Source organism: Theobroma cacao, chromosome 2, assembly GCF_000208745.1.
Source record: "Theobroma cacao cultivar B97-61/B2 chromosome 2, Criollo_cocoa_genome_V2, whole genome shotgun sequence".
Lineage (NCBI taxonomy): Eukaryota > Viridiplantae > Streptophyta > Magnoliopsida > Malvales > Malvaceae > Theobroma > Theobroma cacao.
Window position 1 is genome coordinate 7,356,672 of NC_030851.1, and position 24,204 is coordinate 7,380,875.

The window sequence follows — 24,204 nt, forward strand, 5'->3', positions numbered from 1 at the left end:
ATACGTAAGATCAAGTGAAAAACTCAGTCTGACAATTCATTAAAAAATTTTAATTAATAAAATAGGGGTTAAACTAAGAAAATGCTATATTAAGATAACTTAAGATTAAATGGTACCGTTCGTAGAACGGGCGTTACGGAGGTGCTAATCCTTCTCCGTGCGTAACCGCACTCCCGAACCCATCTCTAAAAAAACGTGGACCAGTTTTCGTTCTTTCGACGGACCTAAAATTAATTTAGGACTTCGTCGATTAAGAATCGGGTTAATAGGTGACCAATCACACCTTAAAAAAAGATTGGTGGCGACTCCCACACCTTGAGATTTTTAATTTTCACCCGCGTCTGGCGGACGGGTTCCCGGACCCGCACGTCACGACAACAGTCAATTAAGACGTAAGACCATTACCAGCTGACTCATCTATATGTTTTGACAACATTACTGAAAATGGATTGTCATTCATACTAGTGGCATTGTTTGCTACAGCCTTCCTTTTTCTGAAATTTGTCTTTATCTTAGTAAATTTAAAATCTTCTGGAAACCCCACCAACCTATAGCATTTCTCCTTAATGTGACCTTTTTTAACACAATGTGTGCACTATAAGTCCTTTCTACCTTTCTTGTTTGTCTCACTAATAGTCAACATAGCAGATGACTCCAATGTAGGTTGTGCTTGAATCATCAAAGCTCTTTGAGTTTCTTCTCTTAAAATAAGGCTATAGACTTTATCTAAGCTTGGTATAGGATCCATGAGAATGATTTGTGACCTTGTGGTAGAGGATGAGTCATTTAGACCATTCAAGAATATAAAGACCATGTTTTTGTGGTATTAATCATTGTATTTCTTAAAACAATTTGCATTACATCTTCCACAATCACAATGTGGTAAAGGTCGAAAATTTCTTAATTTTTTCTAGACTCCTTTGAGCTCAATAATGTAGGCATGAACAATTCTTGACCTTTATGTTATATTGCTCAATGTGTATTGTAGGTTACAAATTTTGGTGTCATCAGCTTGAGCAAGTTTTGCTTAAGCGTGTTCTAAATTTCCATTACAAAGTATATGTAGAATAGTGTTGAAGCTATGAGTTATGTGATGGATTCTAAGAGCCATGCTACTAATAGGTTGTTACATCGAATCTAAGAAGGGTAAATGAGATCTGTGATATCAGGCTTTGGTATTGTACCATTGATAAACCCGATCTTGTTTTTAATTGATAGTGTTAATAGAAATGACCAACTCCTAGTCACATAGTTATTTAAGGTTAGTTTGGGAGTGATCACAACTAATCCTGGGTGATCAGTGTGGTGTAAAAAGTGTAGGGATTATGGATCTGCAGTAGGAGATACTGATGATCTCGAATCAGTAGAAGTTTGTGAAACTTGGGGTCTCGATTCAGTCTACTTTGACTTGATTTTCTATGAGATTGTAAAAATCAACAAAGGGATGAATGATTAAACTTACTAATAAATTAAAAAAGACGATTGATGAAGAAAGACTGTAGTAGAGTGTGCAACTACTATAAAAACGTTGCTCTATTTCCAAATCTAGCTCTGCAGAGCCTTTAATGGCTCTGATACCATGATGAAAGATGAGGAATGATGTAAAGAATATTTTGGGAATAATTGATCCTTCATTTCATGAAAAGTTGTATACATGGGTCTATTTATATAGAGACTTTACAAATGAATCAGAAAATGACAAAGTAGGCTAACTAACTATTTAATTACTTAACTAACTAACAATTGAAAAGCTATCAATGGTAACTTAAAACATAGCTAAAATATGTCGCTTTTCCTTTAATGAAACTATGTGTTTTGTGCTTCCTCTTTTCTTCCCTTCATCTCTTATAGTCAAGATGGTGTGTTTCAACTTTATTTTCTTTTCTATTTACAGAGCAGCTTGTATTCTTGTATGCTGCTACATTTATTTGCTACTATTTGAATCTTGTTTTTTCATGATCTTACAAACTGACCTTTGTTGATACCATGAGAGTTTTCTCTTTTATTTTACTTTCAGCTTAATTATAAACTTATGTACATATAATAGACAAAGCTTACACTTGTAAACATATCTAAAACAAGTGTTGAGCTTAAGGTTGTCTAAACACATGTAAGACTATAGTATGTCACCGAGAGAAACAACTAACTTCCTCAAAATACTAGTACAACGAAGTAAACAAGATTATAAAGGAAAGACATGTGGTAAACATCATGCACACATAGTGGAGGATATATTGCAATAGGTTGTTAACTTATATGCCTTACAAAATACCATACAAGTGCAAGTATTTTTCTCAACATTCTATGCATGGCTAAGGCACGAGAGTTGGGTTTTTTTCACGTACATGTCCTTAAGCCGAATCCATTGTCAAGTCAACAGTTTGAGCTCGTCTCTAATCTAATGCATTTGTCGATCCTTCATTGTTAAGAACGCACTTTCATGACTGCTTTGTCCATGGCTATGATGTTTTCATTTTTATTGATGGTCTTAATACTAAGAAAATGGTTGGTCCAAACCATGGATTGAGAAGCTACGAAGTTATCAATGATGCAAAAACTCAGCTTGAAGTTGCATGCCCTTGAGTCGTTTCGTGTGCGAACATCTTTGCATTGGCAACCCATGATTATGTGGTTTTGGTAACTATTGAGTTTTAAACTTCAACTTTTCAAGTTACAGCATATTAAACTTGATTTTCTTTTGATCATTAACCATGATGGTTTTACGTATATTATGCAGGCAAATGGGCCAAATTGGCATGTGCCAATAGGTCATAAAGATTTTAAGGTTTCATTGGCACATCTGATGAGTTTGCCAAGCTTCATGGACTCCATTAATGAGCAAAAGCAAAAGTTTGAGGCATTTGGTCTTAATACTCAATATCTTGTCACCCTTGTCGGTGTGTTAATTTCTTTTCTTCTGATGGTCCAACACAAACAAGTATATATTTATAAAGTGGATAGAAATGAACAAAGTCGTTTATTTAATTTAACCAATAAAAGGGCACACCATTAGGTTTTTTACTTGTCAATTCTTTATATACAGACTATACAATTTCACCACAACTGGAAATGGCGTTGATCCATCAATCAACCTAGCATTTGTTCCTCAACTAAGAGCACTTTGCCCTGAAAATGGTGATCTAACTCGACACGTTGCATTAGACACCAATAGCCTTAACATATTTTATGCATCCTCTTCACTAATATAAGGAATAGGCGTGGAATATTGGAGTCTAATCAAAAGTTGTGGACTGATCTTCAACCATAACCTTCGTCCAACGCTTTTTGGGTATGAGAGGCTTGTGAACTTTGAACTTCAATGTTGAGTTTGGAAGGTCAATGGTGAAGATTAGTAACATAGGTGTGAAGACAAGCATGGATGGCGAAATACGCAGAGTCTATTCTGCAATAAACTAATTAAGGATAATAAGCTTAACTAAAATGCTAATGCAACAATTTGTTTTATAATCCACAATCAGCTTAAGCTGTGTAGGTAAAAGAGCTCACACTTCAGCAAGAGGGAAGTAGAGAAAATGTGTTCAAAATTAGTTCAGTTGAATTCTTTGTATGATGAAGTGCCATCTCATCACTTATCTATCCTTTAATGGAATGGTTGATTAATATTTATCTTACATTTCTTATAACATAAATTAATTACTAGGGGATACTAAAAATTACGTATAATTAAAATATTGCATGATCATATATTTATTAGTATTATTATTTTGCCAAAAAACTTTCTTATTTCTTCATAATTATTTTATTCTTGCCGAGAATATATGTAAAGAGGAATTTAAGACGTGAAGATAAAACAAGTAAGAGAAGAAAATAATAGCATGAATGTTCGTTTTCGTTAGTATTAATTAATTACTATAAAGATAATGGAGGGATTTAATAAAGCACGAATATATTTTTGTATAGCAGTGAACCATTGCTTTCTGTTTATGCTTGGCAAATCTTTGATTGCTTTTTAGATTTTCCTTGAAAAAGCAGCTCTTGAGGTCAGGGATACACAGGCCTATGGCTCTTTTTGTTTAGCCACTAACCTATTTTTGTGTATTCTTCTCTTACTAAGCAATGAATTTACAATCATTTCAAAAAAAAAAAGAATGTTTTAGTAGTGAATGCATGACCATGCATGTGTTAATTGTTTACAATCACAAGGGAAAGTCTTTGATTCCCTTGTGCCTTAATTTCTTTTGCCATATATTATAATATTTTGCTTCCTACATCGAATATTTTAGATTTAAAAATTAAGAGATAAATATAAATTTATTTATACAATACAATAAAAAATTTCTTTGATTAATTTCTTTAATCTTCACTTCAAAGGTCAAAATGACTTGGTCTTGAGCTTCGTATTTTGCTTCAAGGGTCTTGAACTTCCTTTTCTTCGAGGGTCTTATGACTTGAGCTTGTACTTGGCTTCAGGGGGTTTATGACTTGATCTTAAACTTCTTATTTTGCATCAAGGGTCTTGAACTTCGCTTTAAGGGTCTTATGACTTGAGCTTGTACTTGGCTTCAGAGGTCTTATGACTTGAGCTTTTACTCAGCTTCAAGGGTCTTATGACTTAAGTTTGAACTCTGCTTCAAAGATTTTATGACTTGGTTTTGAACTTCGCTTCAAGGGTCTTAAGATTTGACCTTGAACTCAGTTTCGAGGATCTTATGACTTGAGCTTGAACTCTGCTTCAACGATCTTATGAGTTTAGCTTGTACTCAGCTTCAAGGGTTTTATGACTTGGTCTTGAACTCTGCTTCAAGAACTTATGACTTGGTCTTAAACTCCACTTCAAGGGCCTTATGACTTGAGCTTGAACTCCGCTTCAAGGATCTTATGTCTTAAGCTTGTACTCGGCTTGAGGGGTCTTGTTACTTGAGCTTGTACTTTGTTTTAAGGTCTTATGACTTGAGCTTGTACTCAGTTTCAAGGATCTTATAACTTAGTCTTGAACTCTACTTTGAGGGTCTTATGACTTGGTCTTGAATTTCTCTTCAAAGGTCTTATGACTTAATCTTGAACTCTAATTTAAGGGTATCAAGATCTTATAACTTGATCTTGAACTAAAAAAAAATGATCTTAAACTTTAATTCAAAAATCTTATGAAATGATCTTGAACTTCAATTCAGGGGTCTTATGAATTGGTTTTGAACTCCGCTTCAAAGGTCTTATGACTTGTTCTTGAACCCAACTTAAAGGGTTTTATGACTTGATCTTGAACTCCGATTCAAGGGTATCAAGGTCTTATGACTTGATCTTGAACTTCAATTCAAGGGTCTTATGACTTAGTCTTGTACAAATGATATGAAGACTTCACTTTAAAGGTCTTGATAACTTGATCTTGAAAACAGACAATTTGGAGACTTGGACTTGTAGGTTGGAACTCTAGGAAAGGCTTTGGTGTTTCAAATCTTCCTTATTGGATTTGTTTGTGGAACTTTGGGAAAAGCTTTAGATCTTCAAAATCTTCCTTTTAGAGATCTTGAAAATGAACAATTCGAAGACCTGGACTTGTAAGTTGAAACTTTAGAAAGGCTTTGGTGTTTCAGATTTTCCTTATAGGATTTGTTTGTGGAACTCAATGAGAGGCTTTGGATTTGGAGATCTTGAAAATGAACAATTTGGATCTAAGATTTGTTTATGGAACAATTTGGACTTGTAAGTTGGAACTCTAGAAAGGCTTTGGTGTTTTAGATCTTAGAAAGGTTTTGGATCTTCAGAATCTTCCTTCTGGAGGCTTTGATCTTCGAGATCTATCTTTTTAAAGTCCTTGGACTTGTGGGAGTTCTGGAGGCTTTGATCTTCAGAATCTTCTTTTTTCTCCCTTATTCTCTTTTCTCTATTGTTCTCTTTTCTCTATTGTTCATCAAATGGCTTAGAGGAGCACTATATTTATAATGCTAGATGAAAGGCTTTCATGAGAATTTAGTCTCTTTAAATTATTTTAATTTAATTAGAGATAAATCATGATGGCTCACAAATGAATTTTTTGATTGGCCAAACTCTAAGTCTTTAAGTTATGATTTGACGAATTTGAGTATTATCTCTAAATTATCTTAATTAATTAGAGATAAATCGGATGACCAAATTTAGATTTTATCAATAAATTATCTTGATTTATGTAGAGACAAATTGGATGACCAATAGGTAAATTTTAATTGGTCAAAGTTAAATATTATCTCTAAATTATTTTGATTTATTTAAAGATAAATTAGATGACCAATAGGTGAATTTTTATTCATCAAAATTAGATATAATCTCAAGGGATAAATACATGACACATAGGTGAATTTTAATTGATCCAACTATATATTTTTTAAGATAATTAACCACTTAATTAATTATAGGGCTATCTTCAATGATGTCCTTAAGTACACGTGACGACACATGACTCGTCTTTAAAAATTTTCTTCAATTTACTAATTTCGGACATGTGACATCTTTTAATTAGAAAACAATTTTTCTCCTTCAACACTTTTTTTTCAGCTACAATTAACATTATTTCCCTTTAACTATATGAATTGTTACAAGGAAATAGAGGCAAAAATCCTAACAAAAGGATCAACATCTAATTGCATATATTCACTGCCAGTAATAATCAAAATGAAAACTCCCACACCTAAGACATATATGGCACATTTGGTTTACGGAATGAAATAGAATATGATAGAATAATTATTATATGAGAATAGAATAAGGAATGAATAGAATATAATGGTTATTATGTAGTTTAGTTTATGGAATGGAATAGAGTAGAATTGTTATTATAACTCATTCTGAAGTTTAGAATTGTTATTATAACTCATTCTGATGTTTAGTAGGTAAGAAATAGTCAACAAATAACTGATAAGATGGCAAAACTACCTTTTATTATGATAAACTTTATTTTCATCAAAATAAAAATACTCTTCTTTATAATTCAATGAATTAGACAAAATTACTCATTATGATAATTTAATAACATTTTTCCTATTTTAATCTTTTAATTTTTATTTTCATTAAAATTTTAAAATATTTATAATATATTATCAAATTATTAATATGATTTTTTATTTCAATTTATTTTTATTTTTTCTCTATTTTTATTTTCATTTTTAATCTTTTAATTTCTATTTCATTAAAATTCAAACATTAATAATTTATTAATAAATTATTAATATATATTTTTTACTTTTCTTTGTTTTCATTTTTTATTTGTAAGGTTGTAATTATTTTCAATAAATAGGGACATTTTTGTCTAATAAATTTTTGACAATATTCCATAGTCATGGAATAACTAATACCATGGGGGAGATGGAGAATGGCTAAACTTAGATATGAGGAATAGCGGCTATTCTCAAGTTCAAAAACCAACCAAACTAAGGAATGAAAAAGTGGAAGGAATAAGGGGAGAATGGCTTAGCTATTCCCCCATACCTAACGTGCCAATAATACTTAAAATGCAAGTGCTATTATTAAAAAGCCAAAATCACCAGCATAGTCCTAATGCACTATAATTGGTGCCAAATATCTCATATCCAAGCATCAAAGAATCTAACTCTATCCACTCTCAACTTTGAATCTGTTGATCCCTTTTGAATGCCTCCCACACTCCCGCTGCACTAGGCTTGCCTTCAGTAGTTCCATCCTTAATAATTTTCAACAAGCCAACTTATGGAGATTATCATTGGATAATACCTCTACTTAGGCTATTATTGGCACTATTTTTTTCTCGTAACCATTCTCAAATCAATCAATCGGGAGCAACAACATCGACCCATTCAGGATACAGTGAAAATCTATCAATTCGGTTTTTATTCAAGTCAATACCGTAAGGTTATTGTCATCCATGTCGCTTTCACAAACATAAAATTCTTAACCACTTTAGCATCCTGATTTTTTTTTTTTGCTAAATCAAAGATAAAGATCTTATTAAGTATCAAGAATATGATATAATATCTTGGCAAAACCAAGTAACAGGGAACATATAACCCAAAGAAAGGTCTATCTTTGTACAAATTGCCTAACTAGCACATTGCATAAATCCGAATAAACAACTTATAAAGGATCGTAGTGAAAACTATTGGTCACACCCACAAAAAACACCTAAAACATGTTGGCAAAAAATTCAAAGCAGATATCAACTCGAACAAGACTGAGGTGTGATACACTGTCCTTAAGGATAATTTTCGTCCTTTCGAAATATAAAACTCGAATAAAAGGACTATAGCAATTATTCCCCATGATTCAACAAACTCTTCCTAATTACTTTGCATATACATGAACAACAGAAATTAAAATTAAGAAATAACCCAATAGAATGAGCAGGGAAGAGGAAGGTAGGAAAGCTAAAATAGAGAAGAGGAAGAACTGAGAGGTGTGTTTATAATGACTCTAGTGGATGGTATTTATAAGTTGAGGATAAAGGAAAATCAAGAAATAACGTTGCACAAAATATGGAAATTGAACGTTATTAGACTGTTTCAGCGTTATATTATTTCAGTCGGACTGTTTCCAATGTTATAAAAATAAAAATAAGATTGTTTCAAGGTTATAAAAACTTTTTCCCAAGGTAAAAGGAATGAGTCAAAGTAAGGTAAAAATAAAGCTAACTACTAAAGTATAAAATATCACTTGGGCTAAGCCCACATGTATACTCATGCGCAATGAAGAAATTTGTATTTTCTCAAGACTTGACCCGATCTCATGTGCATGCGAGCTCACTTTTTTTTCTTTTTTACAACAAGCCCATGATGGGTTTGCTTATATAAAGCTCTAACTTTTTTTGTACCTAGGTAATATGGGATATTGAAATATTATGAAATACCACTATATGTCCAACAATCTCTCACATATTTCATAAGGTTTCATAATAGGAAGTTTTTTTTAGGTTTAATCTCACTCAAGTATAATGCATTGAGACTGGTGCTTTTTGACCTATGAACCAAGCCTAGAATGAATGAAATATAAATCACAAGTGAAATTTATAACTTATATGAATCAAAAATTCTTTATGTGAAATACAATTTTCATCAATCACATTACACCCTAACAATTTCTGTTGTTCAAAGCGGTTTTGTGTGAATAGGCCATTCGCGTACTTGGTTATTCATAAGTACTCTAAAGAGTTTGCCATTATTCTTATAAGAACGGCCCCACTCCAGGTGATTCCATCAAGTGTATATTGTAATTTAATGCACCACCTATAAAGAATATGAAACTCATTAAGAATTAAACTCAACCTCTCTTGCGTTGCAATTTTACGTCATTCACACATCGTAGAAAGGATAATAATTTTAATAATACATCAATTTATCAACAAATAATCTATTATTACCCATAAGAAGCTAATTCATGGGATCGCCACTCACATAGATTGAGTTACTATTATTGTTGATTTTTCTCAATCAGCTTAAGTCTCATTCCCCTCGATATATCATTAATTAATTTTCTTATCAAGGGTTTAGTTAGAGGATTGGACAAATTCAGCTCTGACTTCATATAGTTAATAGACATAATTCCATCTTTAAGTAACTGCTTTACCACACCATGTCTTAAATAAAATTTTCTATTCTTACCATTGAAAGTTTTATTCTTTGCAATGGCTATTGCCACTTGACAATCACAATGCATGGAAACAAAAGGTGTTGGTTTCATTCCCAACGGAATATCTACTAAGAGGTTTCTTAACCACTCAACCTCATTACCAACCGACTCTAAAGTTACAAATTCTGATTCCATTGTAGATTTTGCAATTATTGTTTGTTTTGCTGATTTCCAAGTTACAGCACTCCCACCAAGGGTAAATACATATCCACTTATGGATTTTGGATCGTCTAAATCTAAAATCCAATTAGCATTATTGTATCCTTCTAATACAGCAAGAAATCTATTATAAAAAATACCATAGTTTATGGTACCTCTCAAATATTTCATTATTCTGCTTAAGGTATTCTAATGATCTTGATTGGGACTTTGTGTATATCTGCTCAGTCTACACACAACATAAGTTATATCAAATCAAGTCAAGTATAATTCATCAAATGCATCAGACTCTAATAATCTAAGCATACTCGGACTGAGCCACACTATCACTTTTATTTTTTAATTTTTTAATTGGGTATTAGCATCATAAAGAGTACTTACAGGTGTAACATTAAAATGTCCAAATCTTTAAGTAGCTTCTCAACATAATGCTCTTGTATTAGTATTAGGCCACTATCACATTTTATGAATTTAACACCCAAAATAACATTAGTTTTTCTCCCTAGAGTTTAGTCTTTGTTCTCAAAGGTTACGCCTACTACCGTTACTACAGGACCTAAACCTAAGATAGTTTCTCTTTAAAACTTATCATGCAAACCAAGGGGTTCAAATCCAATTGTAATTTAAGAGCATGCCATGATAATAAATATTTATGTCAACAACATTTAAATCAATGATTAGCATATGCTTTTAAAAATAGTAAAGATCTTGAAGTATTAATAATGGTCATGAAACAGCCCATGAATGGCTTTCATTAAAACCAAATCTGTTTTGGTGCCAAGGTATGCTTTTAAAATCATGCCATAACTTTAAGATCGTTAATGCCAACTCATGCTTTTTAAATACAATCAACGGGTAATAAAACCATACTTGATTCCCAACAACATAAAACCATGTTTTCATGCTTCCACGAAGTTTCAAAATATGCCACTCGAATGTGTTATAAAACAATGTACGTAAAGAGCTTTACAAAGCATTTGTAATCAATAACCATTTTAAGGAATGATGACTCATTTGCATCCTAACTTTTGCCAAGATTTATCCCGTTCGAGACTATTTATGAATAAAATTCATGGCAATCACAATTTATGCTCAAACTCTACAAGTTATAGACATGATGACCAATATAGCATCAACCAACAACTATTAGTTTTTCCATGGTTCAATATCATAATTTCATTACTTTCATGCCATATGATTTCTTAAAATCAAAATACAAAGGGTATCTTACTTTCAAATCTAGATTTAATAACTAGATGGAATTTTTATAATGGGACCCCCCACTCTCACATATCAATATATGCTAGCGAAAGACATGGTGGCATTCATGAATCAAGTATCATGCTGAATACAAATCTTATTCAAAACAATGTGCATTCTATAAAAACAGCATGTATACTTCATAATCTCAAATGTATTTAGTAACAGATTTAAACGTGGATTCCATAGTCATTCACGGCCTCACACTATGCACACTATCACAACCAATCATCTTGAAGTTTAGAAATGTGTCAAAAGGCTTGTTTCCTTATTTAAAACCAATAAAGATAATATGATCATATATTAAGAAATGAATATGTTGATGGCTATATTTCTTTCCATATATTCATCAAGGCACATGTTTAAGAAGATTCTTTTACATGACAACCCTATCATGTAGTCTACCCATCCAACAACCAATCTATCTTCTCACTTTGTACTTGAATAACTAAAAGAAAAGTGTCAATCCTCAAATGGTGAAAGTGTTATTAGTAAAACCATTCATTTTTAACTAGGTGCTTGGTTTATCAAAAGAAATTACAGAAACCATTTTAGAATCTATAGAAAAGGTGAAAAACTAGACTCTTAGTATTTAACTTGACTAGGTGTATAAGAAGCATGAATAAGTCTATAATTGACAAGATAAGTTGAAAACAAATAAAACTTGACTTTCCATACTCCCAAAAATCTAGGAAGATAACGTTGGTCTCTTTGGGTTTTACTGTACTTGGCAATTGGAGCACTCTTCTTAATTGTAAATAAGGCTCATATTTGTCAAATATTTTCTACGAAAAACTAGAAGGAAGCTCCAACACCCACTAATTTCACAACTTCTAAACAGGAACAATATAATACAACTTAAATGTTCAACTTGGTGCAGAACTGAAATTTCAATCCTTCTTAGGTGTGAAAACCACAAAATCATAACAAGTATTGAGTATATATGGCGAGAATCTTACTAATTGAAAAAGATAGTTTAGTAAATTAGATTACTACTTCATTTTCTATTAATTAGTTGGTAAGCAAAAAAGTCATATATAAATCACTTACTCTCAGTAGACCATTAAAAGAAAATGATGGGTGAAATAGGCTTGACATGATATAGGTATAAAAAATAGATTTTTCATAGAAACGTATTATGTAGGCAAAAAAAATAAATTAAACTTTTTGTAACATAAGAGTGAAATAGTATATTCTCCGACTGAAAATATATATGCAGTTTAACTTCATAACCAATAAGCAATAATCACTTGAAAGCATAACAAGCTCCTAAATAAAGGACATTCAATAACAATAGAGCAAACAAGCATATTGATAGTGAAATTTTTATTTTATTAAACGTTATTTTTAAAGAGCATCGAGGATCTATTTCTACAATTCATCTTGGATGGCACTTTTCAAGTGTAATCATCACTTGTCCTTAGCTCATATGTATATTTGCACGCAATGGGGGAAATTCACATTTTCTCAAAATTTGGCTCAATCTTGTTTGCACACGAGTCCACTTTCTTTACTTCCTCACAACAAGTCTATAATGAATTTACTTTTACAAAATTCTAACTTCTTTTGTACCTAAATAATATGAGATATTGAAACATTATGAAATATTACTATATGTCCAACAAAACAGACTATACAATAGATTGAAAGATATTAAAATACGCAAACCAGAACACCAGCAAACAATTCGCTAGGTATCATACCATACCAATAAGCCATCCTGATAGTGGACAGAATTATTATCCAATACTAGCAATAAGCCACCAGATAGTCCGGTTAAGCAAGTTGCTAAGTTAAGGCTACATTATTTTCATGGCTTAACGAGGTCCGTCATTTCCTCCCAGAATGACAGACAGTCGTGATAGCGAAGTCCCATCATATATATGGTACTTTGATTAAAAAAAGTTAATTGAGACTAGTTTCCTTCTTAATTTTTTAATCATATATATATATATATATATTGCCCCGGGATTTATTTTTAATATTGGAAGGACATGGCAAATTATTAAGTCATTGGCAGTTTTTCTTTTCCTTTTTCTTTTTTTCAAGATTTCTCCATTTTGAAAATTAGACGAAACACTAATAACTGTTTATGAGGATGACATTCACTTAAAAAATTATTAGGATAAAAGTTACTAGAAGGCCAGAGGTGTACAGCTGGTTGCAATAGATTGATGAGCTGAATCAGTTTTTTTTTTTTCTTTTGGATGTTGCATTATTAGTAGTCATTTTCTCGCTATTTGATAATTACATGGATGCATTTAATTATTTTTTGGGAACATAATATATATATATATTCTATGCAATTTGACTAATCTGTCAAAAAGGATTGTAATTCTAGACAAAGACAATAATAGCACGTAATAGTCATATCAAGGACATGTCTGGCCGTCTCTTTCCTTCTTTTCAGTTATTTGTTCATTCAACATGTGTGTAATACATTGTTTAATATGTTAATATCCACAATGAACAATTATAAAGGTGGCCAATCACAAATGCTTAGTTAATTAGAGATCAATTTGTTCAGGTAACTTTTTAGTGTAGTAGAAGGAAGATGTACGTATAATGTGACAAGATAATTCAAAAGGAAATGGGTTTCTGTCTTCAAATCGTTAAAGAACTTTGGATACTAAGATCTCATATTTAATGTTTGAGAAATGGAAAATAAAAATATGGGATAACACAATCTTTTGTTATGTAAATCAAAATTTGGGAAAGAAAAATGTAATAAAATACCAAAAAAAAGGTAGTATGCTTATAGTCAAATGTTCCATTCTACATCTTCTAGATTGATAGAATATATATAGTGATAATTAAAAAGAAAGACAATCCAATTTCGATTGTCCGCTGTCCACAACATTGCTGCTTTCCAAGTCAACAAGAGTGAGCAATTATTATCACTCTATCAGCTTGCGCCAATAAAGCCAAACATCAAAACATCAAACATCGATATCATTATCAAATCTCAATCATCAATATCAGTTTACTGCAGAACAAACTCTGCGAATTTCTCCATTGGTGCCCGTCTTCACCCCAATGTTACTCATTTTTACCATAGACCTCCCAAATTCGACATTGAAGCTCAGTGGTTGCACGCCTGCCACACCCAAGAACCGTTGAACAATAGTTCTCGTCGAAGGATCAGTCCACAGCTTTTGATCAGATTCAAGTATCCCTCGGCCGTTCCTCAAATTTGTAAAAAAGGATGTGTCGAACCTGCCACCGCTACCGGTGTCGAGATCAACGCGCCTGCTACCGTCACCATTTTGTGGGCAAAGTGATTGTAGTTGAGAGACAAAGGATGGGTTGATCGATGGATCGGGACCATTTGCAGTAAAGTTGTATAGTCTGTAACTAAAGAACTGACAAGCTGAAGTCCCTATGGTGTGACCTCCTATTCAAAAGAAATAGTAAAGATTGGTTTAATGACTTAAATTCAAATACCATTGGACTACAAAGTTTTGAAAATCAAGTGCTTACCGACAAGGGTAACAAGGTCCTGAGTGTTGAGACCAAATGCGGCGAACTTTCGCTTTTGCGAATCAATGGACTCAGTGAAGCCAGGCAAATTGGAGGCATCAGATGCTTGAGAAACCCTCCCATCTCTGCGTCCCGTAGGCACCAACCAGCTCGCTCCGTTTGTCTGCCATATATACGCATGAATCATATAGTTACTGGTTACTTATATACACACACACAAAGTGCTAGTAAATTAAAGTGGTGCTAGCATATTCAAAAAATTGGTATAGTATAATGAAGTGTATCATATATACCAAAACCACGGAATCACGGGCGGCTAGTGCAAGAATATCAGCACATGAGACTACACCAGGGCATACTGCTTCTATTTGAGTCTTGGCGTCATTAATAACTTCATAGCCTCTCAACAAACTGTTTGGAGGAGCCGTTTTCTCAGTGTTAGGGCCATCGATAAGGATTGAGCCATCACAACCCTGGACAAAGCAATCATGGAAATGCATCCTCAGCAAGCCGGGAGCAATGGCAGGGTTAGAACGAAAATGAGATTGGACTGTTGAAGTAACAATAGATTCAGCTCGAGGACATGAAGCGGAATAGAAGCCAACACGAGTGGCCTGGCCATGCACTAATGCGGCAGCCATGGCAAAATAGAGAATCCCTGTAAGGATTCTGGGGCCGCTGTAAGAACCCTTCATTGTACAATAGGTATGGGGGAAGAGAGAAAAAAAGGCTCTAGGTTTTGCTATGGGGAGTGTATTTTCCACTCTGCTTGTGATTTTCGGGGATACCATGAAGAGGTTATTTATAGGCAAAATCTTATTAAACAATTGCGAAATTAGTAAAGAATGCCGGCTGAAAAGAACCAGGCCTGTTGGGCGATGAGCTGGATTCATTTGCAGAAGGGTGGTGGATGATGATCATCTTTGTCGTTTACGTGCACTTGCCAATCAAGTTGATTTGCATGGCTTGCGGTTTCACGTGAAGAATACGTCTTTGGCATAGGTTTTGTTCTTCTTAGTCAAAAAACTTTTAGGTTTCAGCAGTAATAATTTTTTATCTTGTATGGCCGCGAATGATCAAATGCCAATTGATCATTGACTCCAAAACCATTAGATTAAATTAGACCAACTTGTCGAAAGAAATAAAGAAAAAACCGTGATTTTCAAATTTAGGTATTTTTTGTCTCTAAAATTTTCTAGCATGCAAATTATGAAAAAGTGATTAGGGCGTCACTTACTTTCTTGAGTCAAAATTAGAAAACAATAGAAATCTATTGATGTGAAGGTAAGCTTCTCACATTTTTTGGGCAATAATCAAGGCCGACTTTAGGTAGACTCATTGTCTGGCAATAATCAAGGTCGGCTTTACGTAAACCCACTATCTAGTAATAATCATGGTTGGCTTTAGGTAAAGCCATTAAAGCAAGGGCTTTGAGTCTTAAATTTTTATGGATCTCATAATTTTATAATAAATAATATAATTAATTATATTAAAAATATACAAAAATTAAGATAATTAATAAAATATTTACCTATTCTTCCGTCTCTAATAAATATTTATTTTTTCTCATTTCTACATCCTATTGATTCTCTACTATTTATCTCATTTTTTATTAAAAATATGTAAAAGTCAAAATAATTAATAAAATGACATATTCTTTCACTTCTCTAATTAAATGTCTAATAAATTTTAATTTTTTATCATTTTTTAATTCCCACAATGCTATTAATTCTCAACTATTTCTCCTATTTATAATCAACTAATTAGCATAAGATGTATTTAATGGTCTCCAATGGCTATTCTTTTTTCTATATATAAAACTATTTTTTTCAATTTATAATATCTACTTATGAACTTTCTTTTCTAATTTATTCTTTCTTCCTTAACTTCAGTAAAAAAAACACATCATTGTCTTAATTTCAACAAAAAAAATCTCATTTAAATATTTAATTTTAGACCTTTAAGCTCATTGAGTCACCCTTGAAAATAATATCTTCTTAATCAATCGTTTTTTATTTAATTTGTTAAATATGAACACCTGTGTTTTTACATGTACATGTTTGATACGACACAGATTAACATTTGATTATGCTGATTAACTAAGAATTAAATGGCATCTTGATTCTTGATTCTAGAAATGATGCAATTACAATATGGAGAACAGTATTATATCCTATTCGATACCTTGACCTTTCTTATTACTATATCATATATGATATACATAAAATTACTCTAAGAAAGAAAAGGGAATTATAAATTAAGCTGTATATTATTAGGAAATTACAAACATCAAATTAATTAATTTATAGCATAACAAACTTTGCGGATTTCACCGTCAGTGCCTGTCTTCACGCCAATGTTACTCATCTTCACCATTGGCCTCACAAATTCCTCGTTAAAATTTAGTGCTTTGTAGCCCTTCACACCCAAAAAACGTTGGACAAAGACTCTTGCTGAAGGATGAGTCCACAATCTTTGATCAGACAAGAGTACTCCTCTGCCATTCCTCAAATTTGTTAAGAAAGATGTATCAAACTTGGTCGGCACTTCCAGTGTCAAGATCAGCAGGGCTAGTGCCATCACCGCTTTGGGGGCAGAGTGCTTGCAGTTGAGGTACAAATGATGGGTCGATTGATGGGTCAGGACCATTTCCGGTGAAGTTGTATAGCCTGTAACTGAAAAATTGACAAAACGTGGAACCTATGGCGTGTCCTCCTGTTAGCAGAAGTGAGAAAACAATGAATATTAGGCAAAAGAAGCCTTTGAACTCTGTTTTTTTAGTCTTATTAAGATTGAACTCAATGGAGAAAAAAAATAACTTACCAACAAGGGAAACAAGATTTAAATTAGTTCAAGTTAACTAATTAGTACATTCGAGTATTTGATCTATTAATTGATGTATAATTTATTATTTAAATAATAAAATTCGAATCATCTTTTCTTCAATTATAAAAAAAAAATTAGTTTGATATTGTAATTGTAATCACCCTTCATATTAAGGTGATCTTGTTATTATCTGTTGTACAGTAGTACTTGTGGTACTTTTGCTTGTGATTTTTGGGAACGCTGGTTAGAGTCCTCAATTTATAGGCAATCTTATTTAAAACCTGAAAATAAATAAAGAAAACCGGAGAAAAATAAACTATCGACCAATCAGAAAAAATAAAAAATTCAGAATTTGCATGACAATCTTACATTTCCTTTTCGTTTTCTTTTCAGTTAAATTATATTTACATAAGATCACATAATTTTTTTTTTTGAAAGAATTCTCACTTTATTGGATAATCATACGTAAGGAACCAACTCCCAATGAATCCTTCAACAAAAGATGTGCCACTTCTAGAGGTGGGCCATCATATGTAACAAAAGAAGAACTTAAGTCAAGGCCTAACTTGGCCACGTAGTCTGCAACTTTATTCCCCTCCCGATAAATATGACGTATACTAACCTCCCACTGTCTACTAAGCAAGGCTTTGATTGCTCTTATCACGTCTGAATTTATGCAGGGATGGGTGGCTCGAGTATTAAGGGCTTTGACTACTGTCTTGTTTTCTACCTGCACTTGAATTCTTCTGTAACCGTGATCCCAAGCCAACTAGAGGCCTTGAAATACTCCCCATAACTCTGCTCGGTATGTGGTGCTTGTTCCTGACTGACATGCATAACCTACAATCCATGAACCATCGGAGTGTCGCAGAACTCCTCAAGCTGAAGCAACCCCCCTTCCACTCCTGTATGCCCCGTCTGAATTCGCTGCTATCCAATCTGCTAGTGGGGGAGCCCAACCTATTAATAATTCTTCTTGTCGACCTGGTCTCCCATTTTGTAAAGGACAAGTTAGCTAGTTATTCCACGTTGCCACCGCCATACTTTTGATAATATTCAGCTGTCCTTCTATGGGTATTATACGACCTTCAAAGACGAATGAATTTCTCCATTTCCAAACATACCAATAGGTTATGCCAAATGTGATGTTCCAAGGGACTTCAAAAGAGGAGGAATTTTTTAGACTAAGATTCACGAAGAGCCATTCAAGGAACATAGCTTGAAAGAATTGATGTGTATGATCTTGAGGCAGTAGAAACTTCCAAATGATTGCTGCGGCTGGACAATCTCTCAGTAGATGAAGGCTGGTTTCCTCCAAAACATGGCATTGCGAACATGAGGCGTCAGATGAAAGACCACGTCTCAGTCTTTCTGCATCTGTCAAAATCCTGTTATGAAGACAATGAAAAAGGAAGACGCGTATTCTCTGAGGACCATTCCATTCCCAGGCCAAACTCCACAATTTACGGTTCTCTGATCTAACGGATTCAGATAAGGACTTTAACGGATTCAGATAAGGACTTCAACGGATTCAGATCACATAATATTTACGAGTAAAGAGAAACCATTATTTGTTTTTTTTCTTAATGGCTCCAATATAAGGATAATGATAGAATGATTAAAATATGTGGATTAGATGAAGCAAATGGCATTGACTCGAAAATGACGTGGGGATGTAATAATTGTCTAAGTTGGCAGCGCCATTTGTATTTTTTTGCCACTGGCTTACTGGATTTTTCTTACTTGTCAGAACTAAATACAATGGACTCGAAAGTGACAGCCCAAGAAATTTGTTGATAGCCTTGGCAACGTGTGATTGTGAACTAAATTAGACCGACTTAATAGTATAATCGAAGGAAAACAATTTAAGATCAATAGAGTTAATTATTAATTAGCATTTTAGACAACCTTAAACGACTATTAGACATCATCAATTATTAATTAATTATTTAAAATGTTCTATATCTTATGCTTGAAGAGTATAGGTAGCTGCAAATCATCAATCTGTCAACTTCCTTTCTATTTAGATTAATCATTTCAATTTTTTGAGTCAGAGGTTGCTTAATTAAGATGTTAAACAGTCATAGCTGATGACTAATGGTATCCATTATATTAGTGTTGTGTTACCATAGTAGCAGGCAATTGCAGCGGACAGATGGCATATTAATTAACAAAAATATAATGAAAACAACAATATATTTTTGGATGCTTAGCTTTGAAAGCCTCTCTTAATATTTATATACGTGAATTCTTCGGAAACCAACTTAAACTTTATTAATTACCGCAAATGGTGTATTAAAGGTCAGTAGTTATCGTATTCTTTTATGGTCCCATGCTATAAAATATCTACTAATGAATTTTCCGAATTAGTGTATATGAAGTATTCTCAAAATTTCAAATTAACAATAATCAAATAAAATTTTAATTCAAACTCAAATTTATATAGTGATAGATTTCATGAATCATATGTATCAATAACAATCTAAACTGGTTTCATTGTTTTTTAAATATTTCACATTGATCGGGCTGATAACATTTTATACTGACATTGCAAAAAAATGCTGATGTGGCATTTACTGACATGTGGGGTGGAGATTTTGTCCATTGATAGCCACGGCAGCAAGTGACATGTTAGCATAAACTGTTAGTCCAATCAATATCATGCCAACATGATAAATGTCAAGTTAACACACAATCAATGTCACATTAGTAAGAAAATATCACATTACTTTAATTAATGTTATGTCAACTTGATCAAAATATCACATTATTATACTTAATGATACTAGGATTTGGATTGAAATTAACAAATTCAAAAAATACAGAGACTTAATCTATACAAATTATTTTACATGAACTAAATTCATATTTTTTTTATAAAGTATGAGAACAAATTGCATAATTTGACCTTGATAAAATGACACTTAATATGATATTTACCACAAGTTGCCACATCTTTATATAAAAAATTTTAATTTATTTATGAAATCTTAATAATTGAGCATAGTATTTACTGGTTTTCAAAAGATAAAAGCTTTGATATGGGAGATAATTAAGAGAGGAGGTTGTCTGCAAAAAATTAAGAGAGGAGGTGGTATATATGCCAGTACCTTAGTGATAAAAGATTTCAACGCTATAAGAATCTTTGACATGTCGGGAGAGAAGTCTATGGGAATCAGAAGAATTAGAAGACTACCCGCCATTTGCGGCGCGATTTTCAATTGGTATAATATGTCTAATTTTTCCCAAGCTTTTACAGGTGGCATCAAGAAAAACATTTGTATGTTAGAATCAATTGGGAATATCCCTGCTAATATCTTTTAAAATTCATGTAATTTCATCTTAATCTTACTGAACACGTGTCGTTTGGCCATTTTTTCAAATTTAAACACATGACATTCAAAGAGAACTCTATATGTTAGAATCAAATATATATATATATATATATATATATATATATATATATATGTTAGATTAGATTTGATTAGATGAAAAGAAAAGGCAGCATATCCATAAACAAGATTTGTTTTTAGATTTAAAGATATAAAAAAAAGTGAGCAGCATATTTCATTGACCACCATGAAGTGCAAGCAATATGCATGCATATTTTAATTTTTATCTTTTTATCTTTTTAATTTCATCTTTCTTGAAAAAGAAGGAAAAAGAGAAAAAGAAAAAGATTCTACGTGCACCAAATATTCACCTAATTACTTTAGTTAGTCTGAAAATGTTGACTTCATCTATGGGCTCAGCTGCCTTGCTTGCATCAATGCAAAAAACGCGTCGAAATGAGACTATACAATCTCATGAAAAGCCTCCGCCATGTGGATTGTGGCCCAAGCTTTACCAAATGCAATTCCCAAATCAATGTCGGAAAGCTTCCTTGAAGACTTGAAGTAGCCGAAAGAGGGCAGTGCCAATTAATATCAGAACGCCAAGAGAAAAGCCCAGCATCTCCAATATTCTTTACGCGTTTTCCGGTTTTCTTCCTCTTTCGAATTTATATATATCGTCCCTACTTTACTAACCACTAGTTATACCATAGACCAAGAGGAGGACAACTACTAGAAATGGCTAAATATTTTTCAATTGGATAGTTAATGAACTATAAAATCACCAAAAGCAAAACGAACTCGAAGCTTCTTAAGTGCCCAAAAGATGTCATTAATTTCCGCTCATTGGCAAAAAGTTAATTCTGGGATGGAAGATAATTGATGCCTTGAGCGTACATCCTGTGGTGGATTGCACTCCAAAATTATTCAGTGCTCCAATTAACTAACCATTTAATTCATGTAATTTGTTCACTTACTCTTGGAAAGCAGGGCCTTTAATAATGAATAATTGGATATAGAGACTCGGGTTCCTTCCTTTACCTCGAAACAGGCTTAGTCAAAGGTACCTTTCATTTCAACCAAATCATTCCATAACTAGAGCGGTGCTAAAGATAATACCACTACTGTATTTCGTTGACGACGACTTTTGTCTCTTCGTAAGAAATACTGCCATGCAACTGACATGCATGCAAATTGATAATATGAAGGCTTGGCATATACCTAGTCTTAACTGATTCGAATTTTGAATCTCTCTCTCTCTCTCAAATCGTAATGTAGCAGCCGGCTTTACTTACTTTTTAAAGTCTCTGGACTGGCTTCATATGCCTATAAGTACTTCTCAATTCCCAACCCAGAATCACAAGCCTTAGCTCTCAATACCCTCTCTCAACTAATTAACCTTTAAAGATTTTGCCAGCCTAAGTAAGATCTTAGAGCTCTGTCTCTTCTTCTCCTTGCTTCTTTACAAACAATGGACGGCAGTTGTTTGAACGGAAGAGTCCTTGTAGTTACTCTATTGCTTTCCATTGCTGCCAGCTTGGGGGAAAGCCAGGGAACGCGAGTCGGGTTCTACTCAAGTACATGTCCTCGAGCTGAGTCCATTGTGAGGTCGACGGTTCAATCTCATTTCAGGTCTGACCCCACTGTTGCTCCTGGATTGCTCCGTATGCACTTCCATGACTGTTTTGTCCAGGGATGCGATGCTTCCATCCTTATTGATGGACCTAACACTGAGAAAACCGCCCCACCAAACCTTTTGTTGAGAGGATACGAAGTCATTGATGACGCCAAGACTCAGCTTGAAGCTGCATGCCCTGGAGTTGTTTCATGCGCTGATATTCTAGCCCTTGCTGCTCGTGATTCTGTAGTTCTGGTAATTATTCTTGTTTGATCTTTTCAGATGAAAGCATTGTACGTAGCTTGATTAGTAATTAACAATGCTTGTTAATATATCACGCAGACCAGTGGAGCTACCTGGGCAGTGCCTACAGGACGCAGAGATGGAAGGGTTTCTCAAGCATCTGATGCCGCAAGTTTGCCAGGCTTCCGTGACTCTGTAGATGTGCACAAGCAAAAATTTGCAGCGAAGGGTCTCAACACTCAAGATCTTGTCGCTCTTGTTGGTAAGCGTTTGCATTCAAAATAAACAGTGAACAACTAAGTTACTGCTAATTCGACTCTATGTAAATTTTACATCCAAATTAACTGATGACTGGACTGCGCTTTTTTGGACTCCAGGAGGACACACGATTGGTACTACAGCCTGCCAATTCTTTAGGTACAGGCTTTACAATTTCACTACAACCGGAAACGGAGCTGATCCTTCCATCAATGCTGCATTTGTTTCTCAGCTTCAAGCACTTTGTCCAGAGAACGGTGATGGATCAAGGAGGATTGGACTGGACACTGGCAGCGCTAACAGATTTGACAATTCTTTCTTCGCAAATTTGAGGGATGGACGGGGAATACTGGAGTCTGATCAAAAATTATGGACTGACGCTTCCACCAGGACTGTTGTCCAACGTTTCTTGGGCATTAGGGGCTTACTTGGATTGACCTTCAACGTTGAATTTGGAAGGTCCATGGTGAAGATGAGCAACATCGAAGTGAAGACAGGCACTGCGGGTGAAATCCGTAAAGTTTGCTCTAGAGTTAATTAACTGAAACATATGGAGTAAATGATTCCTTGTTAACCAGCGTAAGCTGATCCATATAAGATGAAAATAATCTGATAGAGATAGTCGGATAACCAAGTGGCTGATCGAGGGGAAGCACTTGGCTATACTAACTAGAAAAGTTCTTTAATTCACTCTCGTCCTTTTATTGTTTTTTTTCCAAAAACCAATCATTTAGGAAAAGAAATGTCTTGTCTCTGGTTAAGTTGTCACAGTCTAATGAGCGATTTTATACATCAAGAGAGATTGTATAACTATAGCGTAATAATTGCTGATTGCTGAAATTGTTGACCTTTTGTTCTGAAAAGCTAGGGATTTAGTCTACGTTAATTGATTCGATGGATCCACAAACGAGCAAATTCAAGTACTGTCATTGACAAATGCAACGTATGTATTACTGAGCAAAAATTTCCCCGTTGATATTATCCGTTTTTTTAATTGAATTAAGATTTTTTTGTTAATCGGAGAAAAAAAGATTTAAACTTACTTTTTACATAAGAGATTATAAACAAATCAATAAGTCAAGTATTCGAGTGTTTATTTAAATTAAAATTAGTTTGGTAACACTAAAATTACTTGTTAAAGAAAAATTTATGTAAAATATTTCATTGAAAAATTTAATATTTTTTTATTTTTGGATAAATTTTCCAAAATATTTTTAGTTGTTTGGATTATCCTATAAAAATATTGTCCATCATGACCTATTTTCAATAATTTTTTTATCATAATATCATAAAAATATTAACATTCATCAATTATACAATACATCAAGAACATTTTTTTCAATATTAAAAATATTATATATAAATAATGTTTAACTTTTGTATTTATTTATTTCTCATCATATTGTTAATACTAGTTAATTTGTTAAGTCAATAAATCAT

At 33.3% G+C, this 24,204-nt stretch overlaps 2 protein-coding genes and 1 pseudogene across 2 annotated transcripts; 2 read left to right on the forward strand and 1 right to left on the reverse strand.

Annotated features, from left to right (window-relative positions):
- Positions 2,305 to 3,417, forward strand: LOC108660796 (annotated as a pseudogene).
- LOC18608320 (cationic peroxidase 2) lies at positions 13,733 to 15,270 on the reverse strand. Its single transcript, XM_018116268.1, has 3 exons — positions 14,781 to 15,270; positions 14,488 to 14,650; positions 13,733 to 14,401 (listed from the first exon to the last, which is right to left on the reverse strand). Exons 1-3 carry the CDS (start codon positions 15,180 to 15,182, stop codon positions 13,986 to 13,988), a joined length of 981 nt encoding a protein of 326 aa, XP_017971757.1. The 5' UTR covers positions 15,183 to 15,270; the 3' UTR covers positions 13,733 to 13,985.
- On the forward strand, positions 22,023 to 23,699 carry LOC18608323 (peroxidase N1). Its single transcript, XM_007042947.2, has 3 exons — positions 22,023 to 22,518; positions 22,606 to 22,768; positions 22,884 to 23,699. The coding sequence occupies exons 1-3, from the start codon at positions 22,117 to 22,119 to the stop codon at positions 23,303 to 23,305; spliced, it is 987 nt and encodes a 328-aa protein (XP_007043009.2). The 5' UTR covers positions 22,023 to 22,116; the 3' UTR covers positions 23,306 to 23,699.